Below are 20169 nucleotides of genomic sequence, written 5' to 3' on the forward strand. Positions count from 1 at the left end.
ATGGGGACGGGGTCTCGCATAGCTGGCCTCCCATTCCCAAAAGGCTGTGACTGGGACCCTGAGGGATGCTCCTGGGCTGGGCAGGGACTGTCCCAGTGGCTGGTCATTACAGCCTCGGCTTCAGCTCCAGTCCCTCCCTGTAGCTTTTGCAGGATGGCCGTGGCCTAGGGCTGGGGGGAGGTACAGGCACTGGCCCTCAGGCTGGGAACAGGGGGTACTGCATGGTTGCTCAGCTTCTAGGGGAGCCAAGACCCAGCACTCTGCCCAGGTGTCCCAGGGATGCCCAAGCCTCAGTCACAAGCAGCAGGAAGGTAGGATGAGGAGGGACAGGCCACAGCATGGACTTAAGGTGACCGGTTGCTCTTCTGGCTGGTCCAGCACTTGAGCTACCACTGGGGTCTGCCGGGCTGCCGCACCCTGCACCCTAGCCCCCATCCCGAGTCACCCCGCACAATGGCCTGACACTCCGCCAGCACCTGAGTGGGGCTGTGGCAGAGACCGGGGCCGGTCAGTGGGCAGCCACTCCAGCTGCACACAGCCTCCACTTGAGCCAGTTCTGCTCAGGCCTCAGCCCCATTCTGTAACTTGGCCCCTGGGCTCCAGAAGGCTGGGAGATCATGGATAGATCATGGCTACCCAGCTCTCTTCCCACTGAAGACTTGGGAGCAGGACAGGGCACTGGGCCAGTCAGAGTCATGGATGGAGGAGGCCCAGGTGGGTTCCTGATCTAGGCAGAGATGGTAGGGGCAGCCAACAAAGATCACACAAGGCCCAGGCCCTTAGTTTCCCCATGTAGAGCCACAGGCAGACCTAGTAAATTTTTACAACTCTCCCACAAATCCTCTGGGAGTGTAAGTGGGGAAGATCACTGGGTGAAGCAGAGATATTTTCTGTCAAATGTTTTTTATTAAGAGTGTCGGGTGGGCAGAAAGAACATCGCGGGAGCTTTCTGCTGGAAGTTCAAACCTTCCCAGAATCCAGGCTGCCCCAGAAAAGAACACAACAGGCGCTGGTTCATCCGGGCGGTGTGGTGACCCCGAAGCCGTGCCTGTGCCCCGTCCCTGTGAGCCCAGGGGCAGCGTACTTCCTGCAAGGGCTGAGCCACAGCAGCCGCAGCTCCCCAAAGGGCCCCCCTGGGCTCCCACTGGAGCAGGAGTAGTGTCCCAGCTGGAGAGAGCACCTTGGGCCTCCCAGCAGACACTGCCAAGCGCAGCACCAGGGGCGTGAGGGTCAACAGCATGAGGTGACAGAACCACCCTTGCACACCGCATCTGCGAGTTTCTGGGGAGGATAAACAGTCGCCAGGCACAGCCACGGAGGCCTTGCCAGGCAGCGGTGCTCAGCCACAGCGTTCTTAGCCACCAGGAAGGCCTGGTAGAACCTAGGGTCAGGCTGGGGGACAGGGCAGCTGGCCCACGTCTCCAGCTTTGGAAAGCCACCTGGCTTGGTTAGGACCCTCCTGAGTCCCTGTGGGCTACTGGGACACTTGCACAAACTCAATCATGTCTTCTATACAAGATAGAAAACTCTCCACTCCGGCCAAAGACCACCAAAGCTAAGACAGTGCCATCCATTACAAATCTGCAGACTGGTGGTAAGGCATGCGGTCGGAAGGTGCTCTGCAGTGGGCAGCTCCTCAGGACCAAGCAGTCCAGCTCCAGGGAGGGAGTGGCTGGTGCTGGACACACATACATGGCGATTTTTGGTTAGAAAGCCTGCTACCTCCCCCAGTCAGCCCTGACAATTTGTACACAGGGCCTTTCTGTCTGCTCACAGAAGCAGGGCAGGGGCACCTGCAGGGCCAATATGTGAGCCACGACCAGCCAGCCTGACCCCTGGTACAGTCATGTGGGGCAGGTCCTGCCTCTCCCTGCAAACCTGCCCCTTGAGTACTGCCAGCCACAAGCCAAGAGGATAACCCTGCCACTTCTAAGATCACATTACAAACGTGGTGAGATGACGCAAGCTGGGAAAGGTGAGAGGTGCACGTCAGACACATCACCACGGTTCTACAGAATCCACGTCCTCTGCCCTCTCTAGTCACATACAGCGTATTCACACCACATTCAGTGTTTGTCTTTCCTGTAAGGAGTTACTTGCTGGGGCTACATGATCAGAACATTTTGAACAGTTAATCCTGGTATTTGGGAAATTCCACAGAAAACAGTAAGATTGGGTTAGTGACAATGTCACTTTACCCCACCAACCACCCAAAAGCCGAACAAACACAGACACCTTAAAAACAGCCAGGTGAAAAGGTACCGATGACATCGCCACACACAAGCCTCTGCAAGATCGCGGCCACTGGCTCCCCTGCGTGCCAGCCGGGGGCTCCGGTGCCTCGGCGGGTGTCAGCGAAGCACAGTCACATGGGGAGGGGCGGTGGTCAGGTCAGCCTTGGACGGGTACACCACCTTCAGGGTCCCTTCCAGGTCTACCACTCGGACCTGCTCCACCACCAGGGGGCACTGTCCATCCTTCCCAGGGTTTGGGTTCTTTTGGGAATCCGAAGGTTGTTCAGAAAGTGTGTCAGCTTCTGTATCTGAGAGTGATCCTTCCTCTTTGTTTTCTAATGTGTATTTGTTTAGTTCTGCCATTTTCTGCAAAGGAAAATTCCTTTTTAGGCAAGGAAGAGGACTGGCTACTTACCCATACAGGGAGCCAGGCAGCTACCGTTACTCACCAGCACCAGGGCATCCATGATGTCTTTGCAGATCTGCAGACTGGTGGCACTTGTGACTTCCAAAAACAAATCACTTGTCGTTTTCTTAATCTTAAAGATGTCAGATTTCAGAAAAGACCAGTCAACAAAATCAGACATTGGTAACCGCAACACAAACCCAAACAAAGCGAGACCAGGACCTTCCAACAAGGCCGGGGACAAGCCCAGCACCAATAGAATGCCTGCTGTGGGGCAGCACCAGGGACGGCCAAGGCCCCCAAGAGAGGGCTTTACACTGCAACACAGGGAAGCCACATCCGCCTCGTCACCCTACCTTCGTCTTCTCACTGTTCGTTATGGGTGGGAAAGAAATCACGTCTCCATCTGCATCCACAAGACAAGGGTAATTTTCCTTCCCATCCAGTAAGTGCAGATACCTGGGACAGGACAGATCGCAGGCAGTTAGGGCACACCCACCCGCCAGCCTGAGCAAATGGAGCAGCTCCTAGCAGGCAGTTAGGGCACACCCACCCGCCAGCCTGAGCAAATGGAGCAGCTCCTAGCACCAGGTCAGGGCTCAAACTCGTTATGCTACCAGGTTTGCTGACATGCCTGGTGGTGCCTGAGCCATTCCACTGCTGTCCAGAGGGCCATCCTGCCCGAGAGGTAGGTGAGACCTCCACCCTGGTACCACAGTCTCCCCAGGGAAGGCTTTCACGCCCAAGCCCCTGGAGAGAGAGCAGGCTACCGTCTGTCTGCCTTTTGCAGGGAACTTGGGGAGGTCTGTCCTGCCCTCCCTTGCAGACCTGGCAGCGTGGAGGGCTTGCTGAGGAGCGGGAGGGGCTCAGTGGGGGTGAGCCAGCAGGGCCAGCCAACTCACCTGTGCAGTCCTGACACCGTCTGCCTCTTCCTCTGCTTCCTCTGCTCATCTGCTTCAAGTTGCAGCTGTCGCACCAGCTCCTTGGCCTTGACTTCTTTCCGCCCCAAGGGGATGATCTGTCAGGGTAAAAATCCACACACTTGCTGACCCCACAACCCCAAAAGTTTACTGTCCTGTTGTTCCAGTCTGTGCATTAATGACACTCTAGCTCCCGTGCTCCTCTGACTGACCTCTAGACAGAGCCAGCAAGTCTCTAGGACGGAAAGCCAGCAGGCTGAGGATGGAGCGCTCTCTCGTGGGAGCCTTTGGAGAAGTGCCTCTAACCTCAAATATTCTCAGACAGCTCTACCTTAAGTCCAGCCAGCGCACACCTGTGTTTCTGAGGGCCTACAGGGCTCAGCGGGCAGAGCTGGCCAGGTCCGACAGCTAGCATCTGAAGGACCCCTGCAACAGTAGCTCACCCAAAGCCAACCTGAAGGCAGATGTTTTACAATGGGAACATTAAATACAATTTTCAGGTAAAACTTAATGAGCCGTTGGGTGCCAGTGGCTCACACCTGTATTCCTAGCTCTTTAGGAGGCTGAGGTCTGAGGACTGTGGTTCAAAGCCAGCGTGGGCAGGAAAGTCTGTGAGACTCTTATCTCCAATAAACCACCTAAAAGCTAGAAGTGGAACTGTGGCTCAAGTGGTAGAATGTTACCCTTGAGGACTGGTACAAACATGCAAGTTAATGAGCACATGAAAGAAACCGCTTCTAGAGAGCTCGACTTCACACCAGTGTCTCATTTCCCCTTGTACTAGTACTGCCTAGAAGCACACCAGGAGGTTTGGGCTCAACCATTAGCATCTTTGGAAAAGCAGTCAGAGCTGAGGGCTAGGCGGGGCGGCAGGTACCTTCAGGTCCTGAGGTGGCCGGGCTGCATAGAGCAGGGGTCCCCGCACGGCGGGCAGGTCGTGGGTGGCGATGGTGGCTGCTGTCCTCTTCTCACAGAGGTCCTCGTGGAGCTTAGTCTACAACACAGGCAGAGAGGAGGAAGGGCACAGTGAGGTGCTACGTGAGGTCCTCAGCCTGCGGACCTCGCTCAGACCTGCCTCCCGACCCAGGGCCACAGCAGTGCTGGTTCGTTAATTCTAGAACTCAGGGTTTAAGATTTCCAAGAACCCATCCTGAAATAACATGTGTGACAGCAGAACAAGCACAACTTCAGCAGAGCTCCCCAGTAGCTCTTCTGCTGCTCGCTTCCTCCCCGAACCACAGAGGGCGGCAAGAGTGAGCAGGGCTCTAGGGCAGTGACTCGGCTGCCTTGGGCAGGAGGGAGGGAGCCTGGCGCAGCTGGGCTCACAGGCAAAGGTGTGCTTTCTGTCTCAAGGACCTGGCATCCCAGACAGACAACACTTGGTATGAGCAAAACCTACCAGCCGCGTCACTGCTACAAGGGGACGATTCACCACCACCTTGTGTAGAACAAAACGTGCAATTTACTACATAATCAGAAAACCTGCCCAGAGCCCAGAACTGAAGTGGCTGGCATGCATTTTTGGTGGTGGTAAGGCCACTTTCAGAGGGTAGGGTAAAATGCAGAAGCGGAGTGTCAAAGAGCAAGGGCAGAGGTGAGGAGCCCAGACGCGGAGCCCAGGGCTGAGCAAAGGGTGCTGTGGACACCAAAGAACAGCAGCTCCTGACCCGTCCCGTGGACTGGAGAGGGGAACTGAGGCACAGCAGCCTCTCAGCTGAGATGCAGGGCTGCACCACTCCTCACCATGGCTCCAGGACGCGCCCCAATGACCCGGCCCCTCCCAGCCCCAGGCTGCTGCCTGTGCCCACACCTGAGCGGCGAGGAAGCGCTTGAGCGCATTTCCGGGCTCCAGGTTCATGCCTCTCACTACAGCGCCCACGAAGTACGGCCGGACATCCCGAACCTCAGGGCTCACTCTGACGGTCAGGGGCGTGGGGTTCTCAGAGACGTGCAGGACCCGGAGCAGCAGTCTGGCCATGTCGGCTGCCTCCTCCTCCCCCTCGCCACTCTCCCGCCTCTGCTTCCGCTCCCTCCGCTTCTTGCGGCTGTCTTCCCTCTCCGCGCCGTCCGCCTTGCCCCGGCTCCGGCAGCCGCCACGGCCCCCGGCACGCAGGTACTCCAGGATGGACCTGGTCTGGCAGCTGCTGAGCATCTTCTCCAGGCGCTTGTCTCGGAGCTTGTTCCCTTGGAAGTTGATCTCCTTGAGTTTGGGGCAGTCGGCCAGCTCGGCGGGGATCTCACTCAGCTGGTTGTTAGACAGGTCCAGCATCTGGGAAGAGAACGGAGAACATGTACATGTCAAGGGACCCAAACGTGGGGGAGGGGGAGGGGAGCTCCTCTACTGAGACACCCTGAAGCTGCAGCCACACGCAGCGATCCACCTGGACGCCAGACGCTTCACATCTTTTTGCATCTTTGTGATTCTGGGGCCTGAACTCAGGGCCTGGCTGGTGCTAGGCAGGTGCTCTACCACCCTCAGCTGTCCTTCCCCAACGTTTGCTTTTTTGTTTTTGAGATAGGATCTAGCCTTGAACTTGTGATCTCTCTGAGTATGCCTGAGTAACTGGGACTATAGCTTTGCACCACTATGCCCAGCTAAATACACCATCTCTGTCCTGCAAGGAGTCCCCAACAGGAAGGAGCGGTCTGCAGGGGCAGTCACCTCCAGAAAACCTTTTCTCTGACTCAAGCATCTCTCTTGAATCCTGTATCTCTTTTGGTCAGCCACCAAGCTAGAGGAGAGCAGATAGCAAGGTGCGGAGCAAACCAGCATTTCTCCCATCAGAAACAGGTTCCCAGGTGGTGCTGAGCAGAGAGAGAGAGAGAGAATGGAGCAAAGTCTCCAGACAGACTCTGCCCACATTCAGACTCGAAGCTGCAGGGATGTGGCCTGTCTGCTTGTCCCTTCTACACAGTTGGGGGCGAGGCACTGCGCTCACTGTCTGTGCCCACGCACTCTTGGAGCCCAGGAGTGGGAGGAGTCTTCCATAGCTCTCACTGTGGGCTGGCAGACCACAGTGCTCAGCTAACACTGTCCTTGGCCTTCTTGATACCTCCTCCTTGGAGCCTGGGTGGGGAGGTCCGGTGCAGCGGGTGTACAGCTCCCTCTTTCCCTTTCCGCTGTGGGAAAGAGGCCACTGCCTGCTTTGTGCTTCTTGTTCCTGACAGGTATCTTGCCCAGTGTGACTGGCTGGCAGCCTTGGAACCTTAATGCTTCTTATTTCCTCTGGGGATGGAGGGGCTCTGGCCGGCCTTGCTCTTCACTTGCTGATGCCAGGACTAAACATTTGGGGTCTCTGGGAGTCCAGAGGGAGGTGTGGCTCCAGACACACCTGAGCTCTGTGACACACAGGTGCCTGGAAGCACACACCTCTCTCTGTGTGGCGATGTGGCCGAATACCAGCTCCATTTGGAACTAGGGAGAGGGGGGGGAAATGACTGGTTGCTCTGGGGCTGAGGCGGCCAGACTCGTGTGTGTGTGTGTGTGTGTGCGCACGTGCGCGTGTATGTGACAGCTGGGCACAGGGAAGGGGCTTTGGATAAGCTTCCAAAGGCACAGCAGAAACCCAGGCAAACGAGCGCTCCTCCAGAAAGGAAAGTCTGACCCAGCAGCCGTCAGCAGGCCTCAGCACCGGGCACCCCTGGGGGAGGCAGGTGCGAGCACCACTGCAGCTGGACGTGGGGATCAGACTGTCCGATAGAACTGTTGCTGCAGGGGGGCGGCCTCTGTCCCAAGCCAGCATTTCAAAGTCGGGATGCATCAATGAGGGAACCCAAGTGCACAATGATGTCACTGGACGTACACAGAAGTGTTTTACACAGTGACTGCAGTGACCCATGTCTGACTGCCACCCAGCACATAAAGTCAGATGTGGAATTTTCCACTTGGGTGTAGTGTCAGTGCTCAAGGTTTTTGGATGAGGGATACTGAACCTATTATTCCTCTCCAGATGCTTTGCATTGCACGCAGATCTGGGGGTGTAGGCTGACTGGTTGGTGGCCCTGCCATTCACCAAGAGCATGCCTGCCAGCTTCTCCTATCAGAAGCAGAGTCTAGGCTGACAGTACCCCTAGCCAGCAGCATGGGAACCAAACACCGGTTCTGAGCCAGTTCCAGAGCTCAGCATTAGAGCAAGCCGGGCCAACTGCTGCGGAGCGTGGCCTGCCAGGCCACCAGTCCAGAGGCTTTGATGCCTGGGTACAGTGCTTGAGGTCAGTACATGGTCCAAAGGGGCTCTGGTTTGAGAGCTCTATTAAGGCAAAAACTTATGCTAAAGAAAATTTGGATGAGGGAAGATTTGTCTAGGATTTGCTAGAAGTCCCATAGGAACTCCTAAGACAGAGAGGGAGAAAGGGGGCGCCAGAAAAGAGAGTGAGGCAGAGAGAAGCACACAGAGTGGTATCCTGCAGTGTGAAGACACAGCTCTGGCGCGTACAGATTTTTCACCCCAAGTACTCCTCCTACCCCTACCCTGGGCACCCACAAGGAAGCAAGGTCACGGAAATGGAAAGAAGCCTCAGGCTTCACAGAGAAGGACCAGCGCCGGTGGGAAGCAGCAGCCTCTGGCCTCATGCACAGAGTCTGTGCCTCCGGACAATGCCAGAGTGGCTGTGAGGCTGGGCTGCAGCCTCCTGATGCCTGGCTGGGTTCTGAGCACCACCGACAACAGGAAGTGTCATCACAGGCCCCTCGGGTCCCAGACGCAAGGTTTCCGTGTGGACATGAGATGTGTGCAGAAGGATCCCAGTGGCGTGACTGTGTCAGGGACAGGTATGTGCAGGAGCACCCCAGTGCCATTCTTCAGACCACACCCTGTCAAATGCTGCCAAGGAACCTGGACTCTCCAGGTCTTGAGTATGCCTGGCCACCTCCCAGGAGCTGAGAAACGCGGGGTATATGGGAAGGGTTTGTTCATCTTGGTTACTGTGTCTGAGCTGCAGACAAGGCCATTCCTGGGCCCCCGGAGAAGTCTCTGTTAACCAGCTGAGGTACTATGCCACTCCTCCTAGCAGACCCAACAGGACAGCACCATGGGCCTGGGTGGTGTGGCAGGAGCAACCTGACATCCCTGCCTTTGCCCACCACAGCCCTGGTGGCACTGCACCAGAGCCTGCAAGATGGCAGGCTGTCCAGTGTCTCTCAGGTCTCCCCCAGAGGGCAGCCAGCCAAAGCAGGTACAAGACAGGGCAATGAAGCCAAGTACACTGGCAGGCAGAGGACAGAAGAGGGTGGCCAGCTCCTCAGCCTCCTTGTCCCACGCTGCTTAGTGGCAAATGGGGTCCAGGTCTTCCTGTTGCAGTCCCAGGGAAGTCGTCTAAGAACTAGGCCAAGGATTTCACCTGCAATCGCTTTCCTCTGTGAAGTCAGTGGACAGGCAAAGGCCTCTGCTGCGACTCATGCCCCTAATCCAGACATCTCCTGGTGTCTACGTCCTTGCCTCTATACCCTAGCCTGGGCTTTGCAGGCTTATTTGACTGGATGAACTGTAGACATGGGAAAATGCTACAAGTCTGGGCCTGAAGGCTTGGCAGCTACTCCATTTATGTTAAGAAATGGCACACTGTCATGGTGAAGTGATGGAGAGTACCAGGATGCTACACAGAGAGCAGCCAAGAAACTGCAGCAAGAGCAGCGTAACTAGCCAACCGAGCCTGGGCAGGACAAGTGATAGGGAAAAGCAATGTAAGCTGAGGGTGTACTCACAGGACGTAGAAGCCATGTCAAGACACACACTAGGCTCAACAGAGTCCTGGCAGACCAAAACATCCACACAGGGGCAGGCAGAATGGATAGTTATATACCTGTGGGAGGGTGAGGGGAGGGCCTCACACCTGGGCAGTAAAAGGATGACCTCACTCAGGGAGTCTCAGCCCACAGCCTCTCCATCTACTTCTGATCTCCGCACCCCCGTCACACATTCACACAGTGCAGAGAAACCTTTACACAGATACAGACATTTGCCACATGAGTTGCACTACCCCAGAAGTTGACTGCCATTGCAAATCCAGTTACTGAGCCATTTATGTCTTAATAAGAAAAGCCTGTGTAAACTCGGGGCGGAGCAGCGGGGGGAGAACGGCGGGCCTGCCTGCTACGGGTGGATGAAGAGGGGACCTCACGGAGAGGCAGGCCTGGGCTCCACACCGGCGTCGTCCCACCCCCGGGGCCGAGCATTCTGCTGGAGCCCGGGAAACCCACGCTAAGCGAACCACACACCCACACGAGGCTTTGCCGCCGGCTCCGGGGCAAGCCTGGGCCTTTCGGGGATCCGGCTCCGCCACACGGCCGTCAGGTGCGAAGGAAACACCTCGTGGGACCTCTCGTCCCCAGGACCGCCTCCGGGCTCGCGCGCGTCACCGCCACCTAACGGGCACTGGGACCGGCCCGAGGGCCGAGGCGGCCCGCAGCGCGGCGCGCCCCCGTGACCGCGGCCCCCTCCCCGCCGCGGGCCCCCGCTGACCTTGAGCGAGGCCAGGTGCGCCACGTCGGGGCTGAGCTCCCGCAGGCGGTTGTCGGCGGCCGCCAGCTCGCTGAGCAGGGGCAGCGCGCCGGGCCGGAAGAGCTCGGCGGGGAAGGCGTCCAGGCGGTTGCCGGTGAGGTTGAGGCTCTGCAGGCGCGGGGCGCAGCGGGCCAGGTCGGCGGGCAGCTCGCGCAGCCGGTTGCCGCTGAGGTTGAGGCTCTGCAGCTGCGGGAGGCCGGGCGGCTCGGCGGGGCCCAGGCCCTCGCCCGGCGGCAGCGCCTCCAGGGCGTTGCCCGACAGGTCGAGCACGCGCAGCGCGGGCAGCGGGCCGAGCGCCGGGCTCAGGCCGGGGCCCAGCGCGTTGCCCCGCAGCACGAGGCTGTGCAGGCGCGGCAGGCCCTGGGCCAGGCCGGGCCCCGGCGCGCGCAGGCTGCCGCAGCCGCTCACCTCCAGGTAGTGCAGCAGCGGCAGCGTGAACAGCCGGGGCGGCAGCCGCCCGCCCGCCGCCCGCACCCGCTCCTCCAGCGCCGGCCCGGTCAGCAGCAGCTCGCGCCGCCGCTCGCGCTCCGCCAGCTCCAGCTCCGGCCAGGCGTCGGGCGCCGCGGCGGCCGCCATCCCGCCGCCGCCGCCGCCGCCGCCGCCGCCGCCCTCGCCCCCGCCCCGGCTTCCGGCGCGCGCGGCACTTCCGGTTGTACGGATGGGAGGCCACCGAGAGCGGGCTCGGACGCCAGAGCGCCGCTGCGCGCACCGTCGAGAAGAGCGGCCCAGAGGGGCGCGCGCGGGGGCCTGTGGGGCGGCGGCGGCGGCGGCGGCTCCCCCTCCGGGGCCCGGCCGTGCGGCCCAGGGCCGCCTTCCTCCCCCGGAGCGCGACCCGGGGCCGGGCCCCGTCACCCCCAGCCCACACCGGGGCCCGCCGCCGCCGCCCCGGCGCGGGAGCGCGGGTGGAGCGGAGCCGGCCGGGCGCCGGTGCCCACGCCTGGCATCCCGGCTCCTCGGGAGGCTGAGACCTGAGGATCGCGGTTCGAAGCCAGCCCGGGCAGCGAAGTCCCTGAGACTTACCTCCAGTTCATCGCAGTGGCGAGCGCCCGCCCGGGGAAGGCGGAAGGAGGCACTGCTGGAGCCCGGCCTTCTCCCGGGGCCTGTGGGTGCTCAGAGCTGCGGGCCAACCGCTTAGCTTATTTCAAGGAAACAAGAAGATGCTCACCTCGAAGAACTGCATTAACAGCCTCCCTCCGCCTGCCTAAGGGCAGGGTCTCAGTATGGAGCCCAGGCTGGCCCCTAACTCCGGATCCTCCAGCCTCAGCCTCCCGACTGCTGGGATTACAGAAATGCCACACCAGGCCCAGCTTTTTAATGTTTGCTTGTCTCTTGGCCACGTACCTTAAAGAAGAGCTGGGTCACTTTCAGTGCTGGGGATTGACACCGGAGCCTGGTCTGTGCTAATCAGTGCTTCCAACGGAGCTAGAATCCCACCCTCTCAGTCGGCCACACGTCAAGACAAAGGCCGAAAAAGGAAGTGTTTATTCTTGTCCCATTTCAAGAGGTTTCAGCCCATGGTGAGCTGGCTCTGGGCTTGAGCTGCCGCAGACTGCTTTCCTCATGATGCCTGGGAAAGGGAGAGGCAGAGCTGGAAGCCCACTTTCCCTGGGCTTCCGTTCCCTCTGCTGTCCACCTTCAGGGAGGGGCTGGGCCATAGATAGTGCCCCAGTCTGGTCTGGCTGCTGGCCTTGTTGCCAGGAGTGTTTCCCAGCTGCTTCTGTCTTTGACAGCAATAGCACAAGCTTGCCCCCAGTGGGCCAGTTGAGGTGGTGTGTACACAGACTGTAGGCCACTCTGATTGGGCTCCTGAGGGGCCCTCTTTTGGGTGCACTGGCACTGTCCATCACCAGGTGGGTCCTGTCCTGCCCTCCACACGTGCACCATTGCTGGACACACATCTGAATAATGCCGTTTAAATGCTGTGACTTCCAGTTTTAAGCTAGTCTGCATTGGTGTATATACTAGGACTTCATAATAGGAGCAAGTATAAAACCATCAACAGCACTCTGCGTGCCCAGCTGGCATACAGCTGTAGCCCTCTGACAGCTGCCTTTTTAAAATTTTTTACTGACAGCCTTCCGAGAGACATCCTCCTCCATGGTCACTTAAGAGAACTCTGACACCAGGAAGTTTGCCAGCAGCTTGCTCTGATCTACCCTGTTCTTCAGCACCAGTTCATTTCCATGGCTGACCTCAGGGCTATGTCACCAGCTCATTTCCATGGCTGACCTCAGGGAGCCAGCTATGTTAGGACAGTTTAACACTGACAGTTTGTTCCTGGCCACTAGTCCACCCTCTTAAAGGCTCAAGGCCCACCCACTTTCCATTCATGTCCACTGATGTCACAGTCATTGACGAATTGTTGTCTCGTAATCTTCAAATAAAAGTGCCAAAACATTTAGTGATCTTTTTATTATATTAATATACTTGAGATGAATTCAATGCTTAAGCCCTAAAACAGTAACAATAAAAATATATAACTTATAATTCTGGTACCTGAAATAAAGATAAATAGAAAAGGATGTTAAAACATTAAAAAGTTGCAAATTTTCATTAAAAGTATTTACATTTGTGTTCTCATGTCAAATGTATAGATATGTTTAAATTAGATTACTTAATATCGTTATAACAATAAATATTAAATATTCACAACATATGCATAAATGAAAATTCAATTATTAGTGTCCAGATTTATGTATTTATTTATACATGGCCGATGGGTGTTAGTACTTCAGTTTCCTGTCTTGGTCCGTGCTCCCGGTGTGGGGCACCACACACAGCGGGCTGTCAGAATCATTCCCACAGTCCCGGCAAAGACCAGCTAACTGAAGTATTCGGAAAAATACTGTCTTAAAGTTACAGCAGATGAAGAACATTACATGTCTGTCTGCATTTCCATCAGAGAAAAGAATAATTCCTTGGTTAGCTTTTTCATTATTGTTTTATTTAAAGAGGTATTTTACTGAAAACGGATTAGAAAGTAACAGTGGACATGTCTGGAACCATAGCATTTGTAAACACGGCGGTGTGGGTACCTCGCTGGCTTGGTAAAGCTGTGTGCCCAGCGGGTCTTGGACAGCTTGTCCATGCTCGCTGACATACCCAGGGACATCACTCGAGTACCTAGCATTTTTTAGTTTTTACTACATGGTTGGGAGTTAAAAAATACTTACACACTATAACACTAAGTTCCTTGATCCCCTATGTTCCCAAATGGCTTTTTGAAAGCCTACCCAAGCGGCCTCAGGAAGCAAGCGGAGTGGTAGACAGGGTGCTGGGTTTCCAGGCAGATGTCAGGCACGTCTGTCTCACCAAACTTCCTGGAAGGGAGCGGTGACCTGTGCGTGGGATGGAGTGCGCGAGGGAGGGGTGTGGTCTGAGCTGCTGATGGCTGCTTCCTGACAGGCCACACACCGCTTGGGAAGGGGCCAGGCATAGTGGAGGAGAAGGAACAGGGTACAGCAGGGCTGGCGGGAAGGTCGGGCTTGCAGGGGCGCGAGTCAGGGTGGTGTGTGTGGGGGAGGCGTTCCATGTCACAACCCAAATGGTTTCAAACGCTGGATGACTGCAGGGCCATCAGAGATGTCAAGGAAACCTGACTTTCCAGGACTTAATCCATGTGGAGGATTTGAACCCCTGAACCGAGGCGTGGTGAGCCCTCAGAGTAGAACATGTTCCAGGTGGAGTCACAGGGACGGTGCTCGGCACGGGGTGCAGTGTTCTGGAGACCGTTCTCAGGATGGCGCCTTCTAGTTTCCTTTTCTACCTTGATTTCTTGATTGGGTGAGAACACAAATCCTCCAGACGTAGCCCTGCTTCCTGTGAGCACGTGTACTGCCCGGAGGCCTAGCAGACAGGCTGTGGAAGTCAAGGCACAGTGGACACAGCCGCCATCGGCCTGGGGTCTCCAGGGCTGAGCCTGGGCCAAGGGCAGGAAAGGGAGCGGTGCTGGCCGCTGTGGCCCGGGCTCTCGGGCCCTCCTGCCCATGCTCAGCCACAATGTGGCCAGGCCCTAGCTCTCGGTGGGTTCTTTGGTCAAATCTACACCGTTTACGTGAAAGCAGACGCAACGAGCCGAGGGACAGAGCACAGGACTCTCTGCAAGAGAGTTTCAGATGTGTTTAGAATCAGGAAATGAAGACACAGGAGGCAGAGGGCCTGTCACCGCTGGGTGTGCGTCCTGCGAGAGCTCTTACTCAGGCCTCCTTTGGGGGTGGGGATCTTACTTCCGATCTTGGCCACAGACGAACACGACCTGGCTGCGGTGGGGCCTTTACCTATAGAGAAGACAGCCACACGGGGCACAGGGACTGTTAGAGCAGCGACGCAGACCTCACTGGGACAGGGCGAATGGCTGGGAGGAACAGACAGAGCTGAAGGCTGTCTCCCAGCCTGGCGGGTCTGCATAGTGGACACTGGTGACAGTCCACAGGTGACCACTGCAAGGAGCGGGACCTGATGGCTGCAGGGCAGCAGGAGAATGGGAGAATGGACAGAGGCTCAGAGGGAGGCCTATTGTAGGGCAGAAGCCACTGCCCAGCTGCCAGCAGAATGGTGACAGAACGGGCACCGGGGACAAGGAGCCATAGGCCTCGGTCTTCTCACTGCTGAGGGGCTGGACTAGGATGGCATCAGGCCTCGTGAGCCGGAGCAGGCCCGGTGCGGCCTGCGCAGTGACACGGGCCCCCGCTTTTCCACACAGTGTCACTCTGAAAGTGAAGGTGCACTCCCTCATGAGGTGTCCGTCTACCAGGGTGGTTTATCAATGAAGTAGTAGCACTACTTAAGGGTCTATTTAGCTCCATGTCTGCCAGTCCTTGGAGTCCATCTGGTAGGGAGGGTCATGGAGCACTGTGAGCCTGCCTCGTCCTTCGCTAGGAGGACTTCGGGCGGAGCGGCCACGGGCCATGTGACTGGCCTCCTGCTCAGTGGGGCGCCAGAGCGTGGAGTGCGGGGATGTGGTGCTGGGCCCCACAGGGGACAAGCCTCACCCTGCGCTGGCACTGGGCCCTTGTGCAGGATGTGGGTCTTGCGCAGGTTCATTGTGCAGCCGGCGGGGCTCATCAGGTGGGCCTTCCAGGCCTGTAGTGGAAGAGGTAGCTGTCAGTGTGGCGACCCAGAGGGACCTGAGACAGGGCTGCCGGCCAGGGTGAGGGGCGCATCTGCAGGGGGCATGGAAGCCTGTGACCTCCACCACCACGCAGGTCATGCGTGGGGCTCTACCCCAGACAGCGCCAGGGGCCTACAACCTGCTGAGCCCTCAGAACCAGCCCTGCCCCAGGTGAGATCGTGGGTGAGCACAGGTGGTATGGGTGGAGCCAGAACCCTGTGTGCGGACTCAGAAGCAGGGCAGGGTGAGATGGCAAACGGTGCTGGCTATCTACGCCCCAGGCCGAAGCTTGTGGCGTGGGCTCCAAAGCACAGACACTACAGCAGGCGCTGCCATCTGCTGATGTCAGCACTGCTCAGCTTGGCGCAGCTGGGGAAAGGGAGCCAATGTGCACACAAGCGCGCTGACATCACAAAGGGGGTGGTACTCTAGGAGACTGAGGGCAAGGGACAGTGGCCACTGACTCGGAACACGCCTTATTCCACAGGGATGGAGGTCACACAGGGCTTCCCCAAAGACTTGAATATAAAATGCACAAATGAACCTAAGTCTAGGTCTACACTTCCTTCTGGAGCCGGGCGGGGAGTGGGAGGGGGAGGTGGGGGTGGGGCAGCCAGGAGCCAGCCTCCAAGGCATGGCTTGCACGTGGCTCAGCTTGATGCCCGCCACACAGAGCGCAGTGCTCTGTGTAGTGCAGAGCCACGGGCTGCCCCTGGGCTCTGGGCTGCCTCCGAGGGTGGAAGAGCAGAGCAGGAAGTGCTGGTCCTCCCCAGGGACTCACCACGCACCCGGGGCAGGGAGGAACCACAGTGGGCGAACTGCACGGGCCAGGCTGCACTAACCCCAAGCAGCCAGTGGGCTGCAGGACTAGGCCACTCTCTACAGATGACTGCAAGGACCAGCAAGGCCGTTGCATTCTGACTGTCTGCAGAGCAGAGCCCTTTGGGTGGACCCCAGTGAGTGCTGGGGAAGCGACTGGTGGGAGAGGAGGAGCGTGACTCCCACGCACAGGTCCAGCCCTCATGTCAGCATCAGTCAGGCCCATGTTTCTCCCAGACGCTCACTCACCTCTTCGCCGGGGGTGAAATTCTCATGGCACAGAGGACATCGGTTCGCCAGCTTCTCTGACTTAGCAGCTGAAACGATTTTAGTAAAACTGATTTAGTTGAGCTGAAGGAGCTGCTCAGTGGTAGAGCATCTGCCTAGTAAGATCAAGGCCCAGAGTTCAAACGCCAGTATTGCCCCTGCCAAATAATTTAGCTGAACATCTGAAAGTTAAATAAGGGAGAGACACAGGACACGCAGGTGGCGTGGCTGGCAGACATGAGGCTTGCACACAGCCTTTACTGTCCCTCCGCCCCCAGCGGCCCAGGGGCAGGCCCAGGCCGGCCTGCAGGGTGCGTGCGGGGCACTCACGGTTGCACTCTTTGGCTTTGATGTGTCTGGGCAGCTCCTCCTTGGGAACGGCCTCGCTGCAGCGGTGGCACTTTCCAAACTCCTCCCTTTTGTCACATTCTGTCAGCAGGTGCTCAGTCAGGCTTGAGATCTCGACTACCTGCATGTGAGGAAACCCAGGGCGCACTGCTGAGCTGCAGTGGTGTCCTGCGGGGTGACCCTGCTCCGTGCCCACACGCGCCGGACAGTGTGCCAACCGTGTCTTAAAACCCTCGGTACTCATCCCACAGGGCAGCTGGAGGTGCGTGAAGCCCCGATCTCCATGTCACCTAGAACCGTGGAAGGCCTGCAGAGCAGTGGGTGGGCTGATCTGAGTTCTTCAGTGTTTGTATGTATGGCTCTGGATTCAAATTGATTCCCCCGTTTTGTTTTTTTGGCCAGTCTTGGAGCTTGAACTCTGGGCCTGGGTGTTGTCCTTGAGCTCCTTGAGCCACAGCACCATGTCTGGCTTTTTCTGTGATTAATTGGAGAGTCTCATGGACTTTTCTGCCTGGGTTGGCTTTAGATCTCAGTCGCCCGAGTAGCTAGCATTACAGGCGTGAGTCACCGGCGTGAGCCTGGCTACTCCCCAGCATTTCTAAGAATGGGCAGAGATGGGACTGATTCTCTTGGCATCCCGAGCTCTGTTGCTGGAGTTGGCCCAGCGCTGGAGAGGACAATCACCCCAAAGAGGTTTTTGGAGTCTCCTGACAGGGGGTGCGGCGTGCCAGGACAGACTGGTGCCTGGGCCTGAAAGAACTCAAGGTGAGAGAGAAATGTCTTGTCTTCTTCTCCTTGAAGGAGGAGGGTGGCTTTATACAGCTACTTAAGGATCGTAAAAAATATATAAGAAAAAGACAAAGCAAAGAAAGAAAAGGAGCTTGGCACTATGTGGACAATGAACTATGTAGGGGGGACGGGAAGGGGGGACAGGGAAAGCGAAGGAGGGGGGGACGGGCAGGGGGACAGGGAAAGCAAAGGAAGGGGGGACACTGTCCAAAAGAAGAAACGTATTCACTACCCAACTCATGAAATGGCAACCTTAATAATGATGATAAAATTAAATGAAAAAAAAAAAGGAGCATGGATCCTAGCTACTTGAGGCTGGAAGCCAGCCCAGGCAAGGAATTCTGTGAGTCTTTCTGTTGGTCATGGGGCCTGAACTCTGGGCCTGGGCACTGCCCCTCAGCTCTTCAGCTCAAGATGAGCGCTCTACCACTTGAGCCACAGAGCCACTTCTGGTTTTCTGAATGGCTGGAAGTGGTGCTGTGGCTCAAATAGTAGGGAGATAGCTTTGAAAGAGAAGCTCAGGGATAGTGCCAGGTCCTGAGTTCAATACACACACCAAAAAGGAGCACCGCGGAGGCAGACTGGCACCTGTCCTGCAAGGCCCTAAGTTCAAACCTCAGTACTGCCAATAAATTTAAAAACTTCAAATAATTATGGTAGGGAAGAATTCCCAAGCGGCTCATAAAAAGCATGAACCATAGGGAAGACGTGATGGCCAACGCGGCACAATTCCCCTCAGATGTGCGGTGTCGGGGGTGGGGACACGGTGGGCGGCAGCGGGGGACCGCCCTGCGGAGCCGCGGGGCCGCGGACTCGCCCGCGCCTCACCTGCCGGCAGTGGCCGCATCTCGTCAGCATGAGGCAGTGCTTCCAGTAGTGCAGGTCCAGGCCCTCCTCGGTGAAGGACTCGCTTCTCTCTCCACAAAAAATGCAGAGACTGCAACAGAGCACAAGGATCTCACGCCCAGGCCCCTCCGCGCCCAGCCCACGTGGACATTCCTAACATATCCCGGCCGGGCGTCCTCCTGTCCGGAAGTACCCAGGCCTGCTCTGAGGGCCAGCTGGACCTCGCTGGGAGGGTGGCAGGGCTGAGGGGCCCGTTCAGATGCCAGAGCAGTCTCTGCCAAGCAGGTGGCTGAGACAAATCAACCGGAGGCTCCTCTGAGTTTGCCCCTTGTCAGCGGCCATCAACACGCAGGATGGTTTCGAGCTCAAGGAAGGAAGACACTTACGGTCCGTGAAGGGTTGTCATGGCCACTGAGCAGTGAAAAGTGTTTTGCTGCCACAGAATTTGTGGGCAGCAGGGCGGTGATCCGTGCTGGGGTGCAGACAGGGGCCGTGGAGCTAGTGACCTGGGTGGGGTGCAGGGCAGTGACCTGTCTAACTTGAGCTTGTTGATGTAGGGTGGTTTTTCCACGCTTTAAAATCATAGTTAAGAGTCATCGCAGTGACCCAGGGAGAAGTTGTAAGACTTTCTACCACAGTTATCACACCGTGAGGTAAAGATAGCGTGACTCACTTATCCAAATAATGGTCGTCGGGGGCATCCGGGGCAGCAGGCGGGGCCACTCTCCTTCCCTGAGGGTCTGACAGATGGATCAAAAGAGAACAATTTCAGTCATCTTTTGTGGAACTCCTTACTTGAGCAGGATTGGCTGCTGGAGCTGGGGAATGAGCAGAAGCGGTTTCCAGGTGTAAATTCACCTACCCTGAATGGCGGGCATCACCGCTGCACTCTCCTTCTCCTGGGATACAAAACAGAGACGTCCTTGGTCAGCATAAGCCTTGTGTCACAAGGAAGGACCTTCAGGTCCTTGCCAGTTTGTCACGGCCACTGAGTGGTCAAAAGCATTTAGTGGCCCGGAACCTGTGGCACAGGGATGTATGGCAGCCCAGGCCCTGGCTGCGGCCCCAGCTCCTTGAGCCCTTCCTGCCTTTGAACTTTTTGGCTGCTCGTTCCTGACTCCTGACCTCTGGTGGAAAGCTGCTGTGGCTGCTCTTACCCAGCAGCAGTGTTTTCAGGCCTAGGTTCCAATCCGCCCTGTGCACACTGCTGGTCTTTTAGCATGTGCCATGAGAGCATGCAGAGCTAGGCAGCCATGGCCGCCAGCAAGAACCTCGTGCATGTTGCAGACTGTACCTCAAACCCATGAACATTTCTTTTTTGCCAGTCCTGGAGCTTGGACTAAGGGCCTGGGTGCTATCTCTGAGCTTCTTTGTTCAAGGCTAGCACTCTACCACTACAGTCACAGCTCCACTTTTGGCTTTTTGATGGTTAATCGGTGATAAAAGAGTCTCATAGGCTTTCCTGCCTGGGCTGGCTTCGAGCCACGATCCTCAGATCTCAGCCCCTTGCGTAGCTAATATTACAGGCATGAGCCACCAGTGCCTGGCTCACCCCTTTCTTCTTAAGGTGCTTTCTTTCAATTTAGGAACTTAACTACAATATTCAGGTTACAAGACTATTTCCAACCCCAGACACTGGGCAGTTTAGAAGGACACATTTTTATCCAGCCAAATAGAATCTGGTCCCAGCGCAGGTGATATGTCCCCAGTCCTGGGTGAAGGCCTCCAGGTGAGGAGTATTTACACACTTCCTTCACAAGTGTGCTGAAATCAGACCTTCAGTCAGAGAGAAACTCTCTCCCTTGTCCCTCGTCTCCTCCCTGCCCCGGACCTCCTCTGTCCACCTGCAGCAACTTCCTACAAGCCCCACAGCTAGAGGGGTTGGGTTTTTGACATTTGATTCCAACTCCCTAACCTAAAATAACTCAGA

The 20169-nt window shown here is 57.1% G+C and overlaps 2 protein-coding genes across 4 annotated transcripts in view; both read right to left on the minus strand.

The window, feature by feature from the left end:
• Positions 1-886: 886 nt before the first annotated feature.
• On the minus strand, positions 887-10636 carry Lrrc47 (leucine rich repeat containing 47). 2 transcript variants are annotated; one of them, XM_070037179.1, is made up of 8 exons: positions 10022-10636; positions 5371-5829; positions 4960-4998; positions 4438-4554; positions 3543-3658; positions 2997-3099; positions 2684-2773; positions 887-2600 (listed from the first exon to the last, which is right to left on the minus strand). In XM_070037179.1, the coding sequence occupies exons 1-8, from the start codon at positions 10634-10636 to the stop codon at positions 2352-2354; spliced, it is 1788 nt and encodes a 595-aa protein (XP_069893280.1). In that variant the 3' UTR covers positions 887-2351. The 2 variants fall into 2 exon arrangements, with proteins under 2 accessions (XP_069893280.1, XP_069893281.1); XM_070037180.1 differs by lacking the exon at positions 4960-4998.
• Positions 10637-12492: 1856 nt separating this feature from the next.
• Positions 12493-20169, minus strand: part of Cep104 (centrosomal protein 104) — a 29711-nt gene continuing 22034 nt past the window's right edge. For both annotated transcript variants that reach the window (XM_070037177.1, XM_070037176.1), the window contains exons 16-22: positions 19102-19138; positions 18913-18979; positions 18222-18330; positions 16587-16725; positions 16239-16306; positions 15052-15142; positions 12493-14337 (exon numbers count right to left, since the gene is read on the minus strand). In XM_070037177.1, coding sequence (XP_069893278.1) covers positions 14222-14337; positions 15052-15142; positions 16239-16306; positions 16587-16725; positions 18222-18330; positions 18913-18979; positions 19102-19138 — 627 coding nt within the window. In that variant the 3' untranslated portion in view covers positions 12493-14221. The remainder of the gene's footprint in view (positions 14338-15051; positions 15143-16238; positions 16307-16586; positions 16726-18221; positions 18331-18912; positions 18980-19101; positions 19139-20169) is intronic.

Source organism: Dipodomys merriami, unplaced genomic scaffold, assembly GCF_024711535.1.
Source record: "Dipodomys merriami isolate MVZ:Mamm:240054 unplaced genomic scaffold, mDipMer1.0.p SCAF_28, whole genome shotgun sequence".
NCBI classification, from domain to species: Eukaryota; Metazoa; Chordata; class Mammalia; order Rodentia; family Heteromyidae; genus Dipodomys; species Dipodomys merriami.

What these genes read in the sequence shown, in the direction of transcription:
- Lrrc47 (XM_070037179.1), bottom strand. Translation starts at nt 10,636, where the DNA reads ATGGCGGCCGCCGCGGCGCCCGACGCCTGGCCGGAGCTGGAGCTGGCG. An exon ending in CGCACCTGGCCTCGCTCAAG is followed by an intron (nt 5,830 to 10,021) that starts GTCAGCGGGGGC and finishes TTCTCTTCCCAG; the next exon opens with ATGCTGGACCTGTCTAACAA. An exon ending in CGAACAGTGAGAAGACGAAG is followed by an intron (nt 2,774 to 2,996) that starts GTAGGGTGACGA and finishes GACATCTTTAAG; the next exon opens with ATTAAGAAAACGACAAGTGA.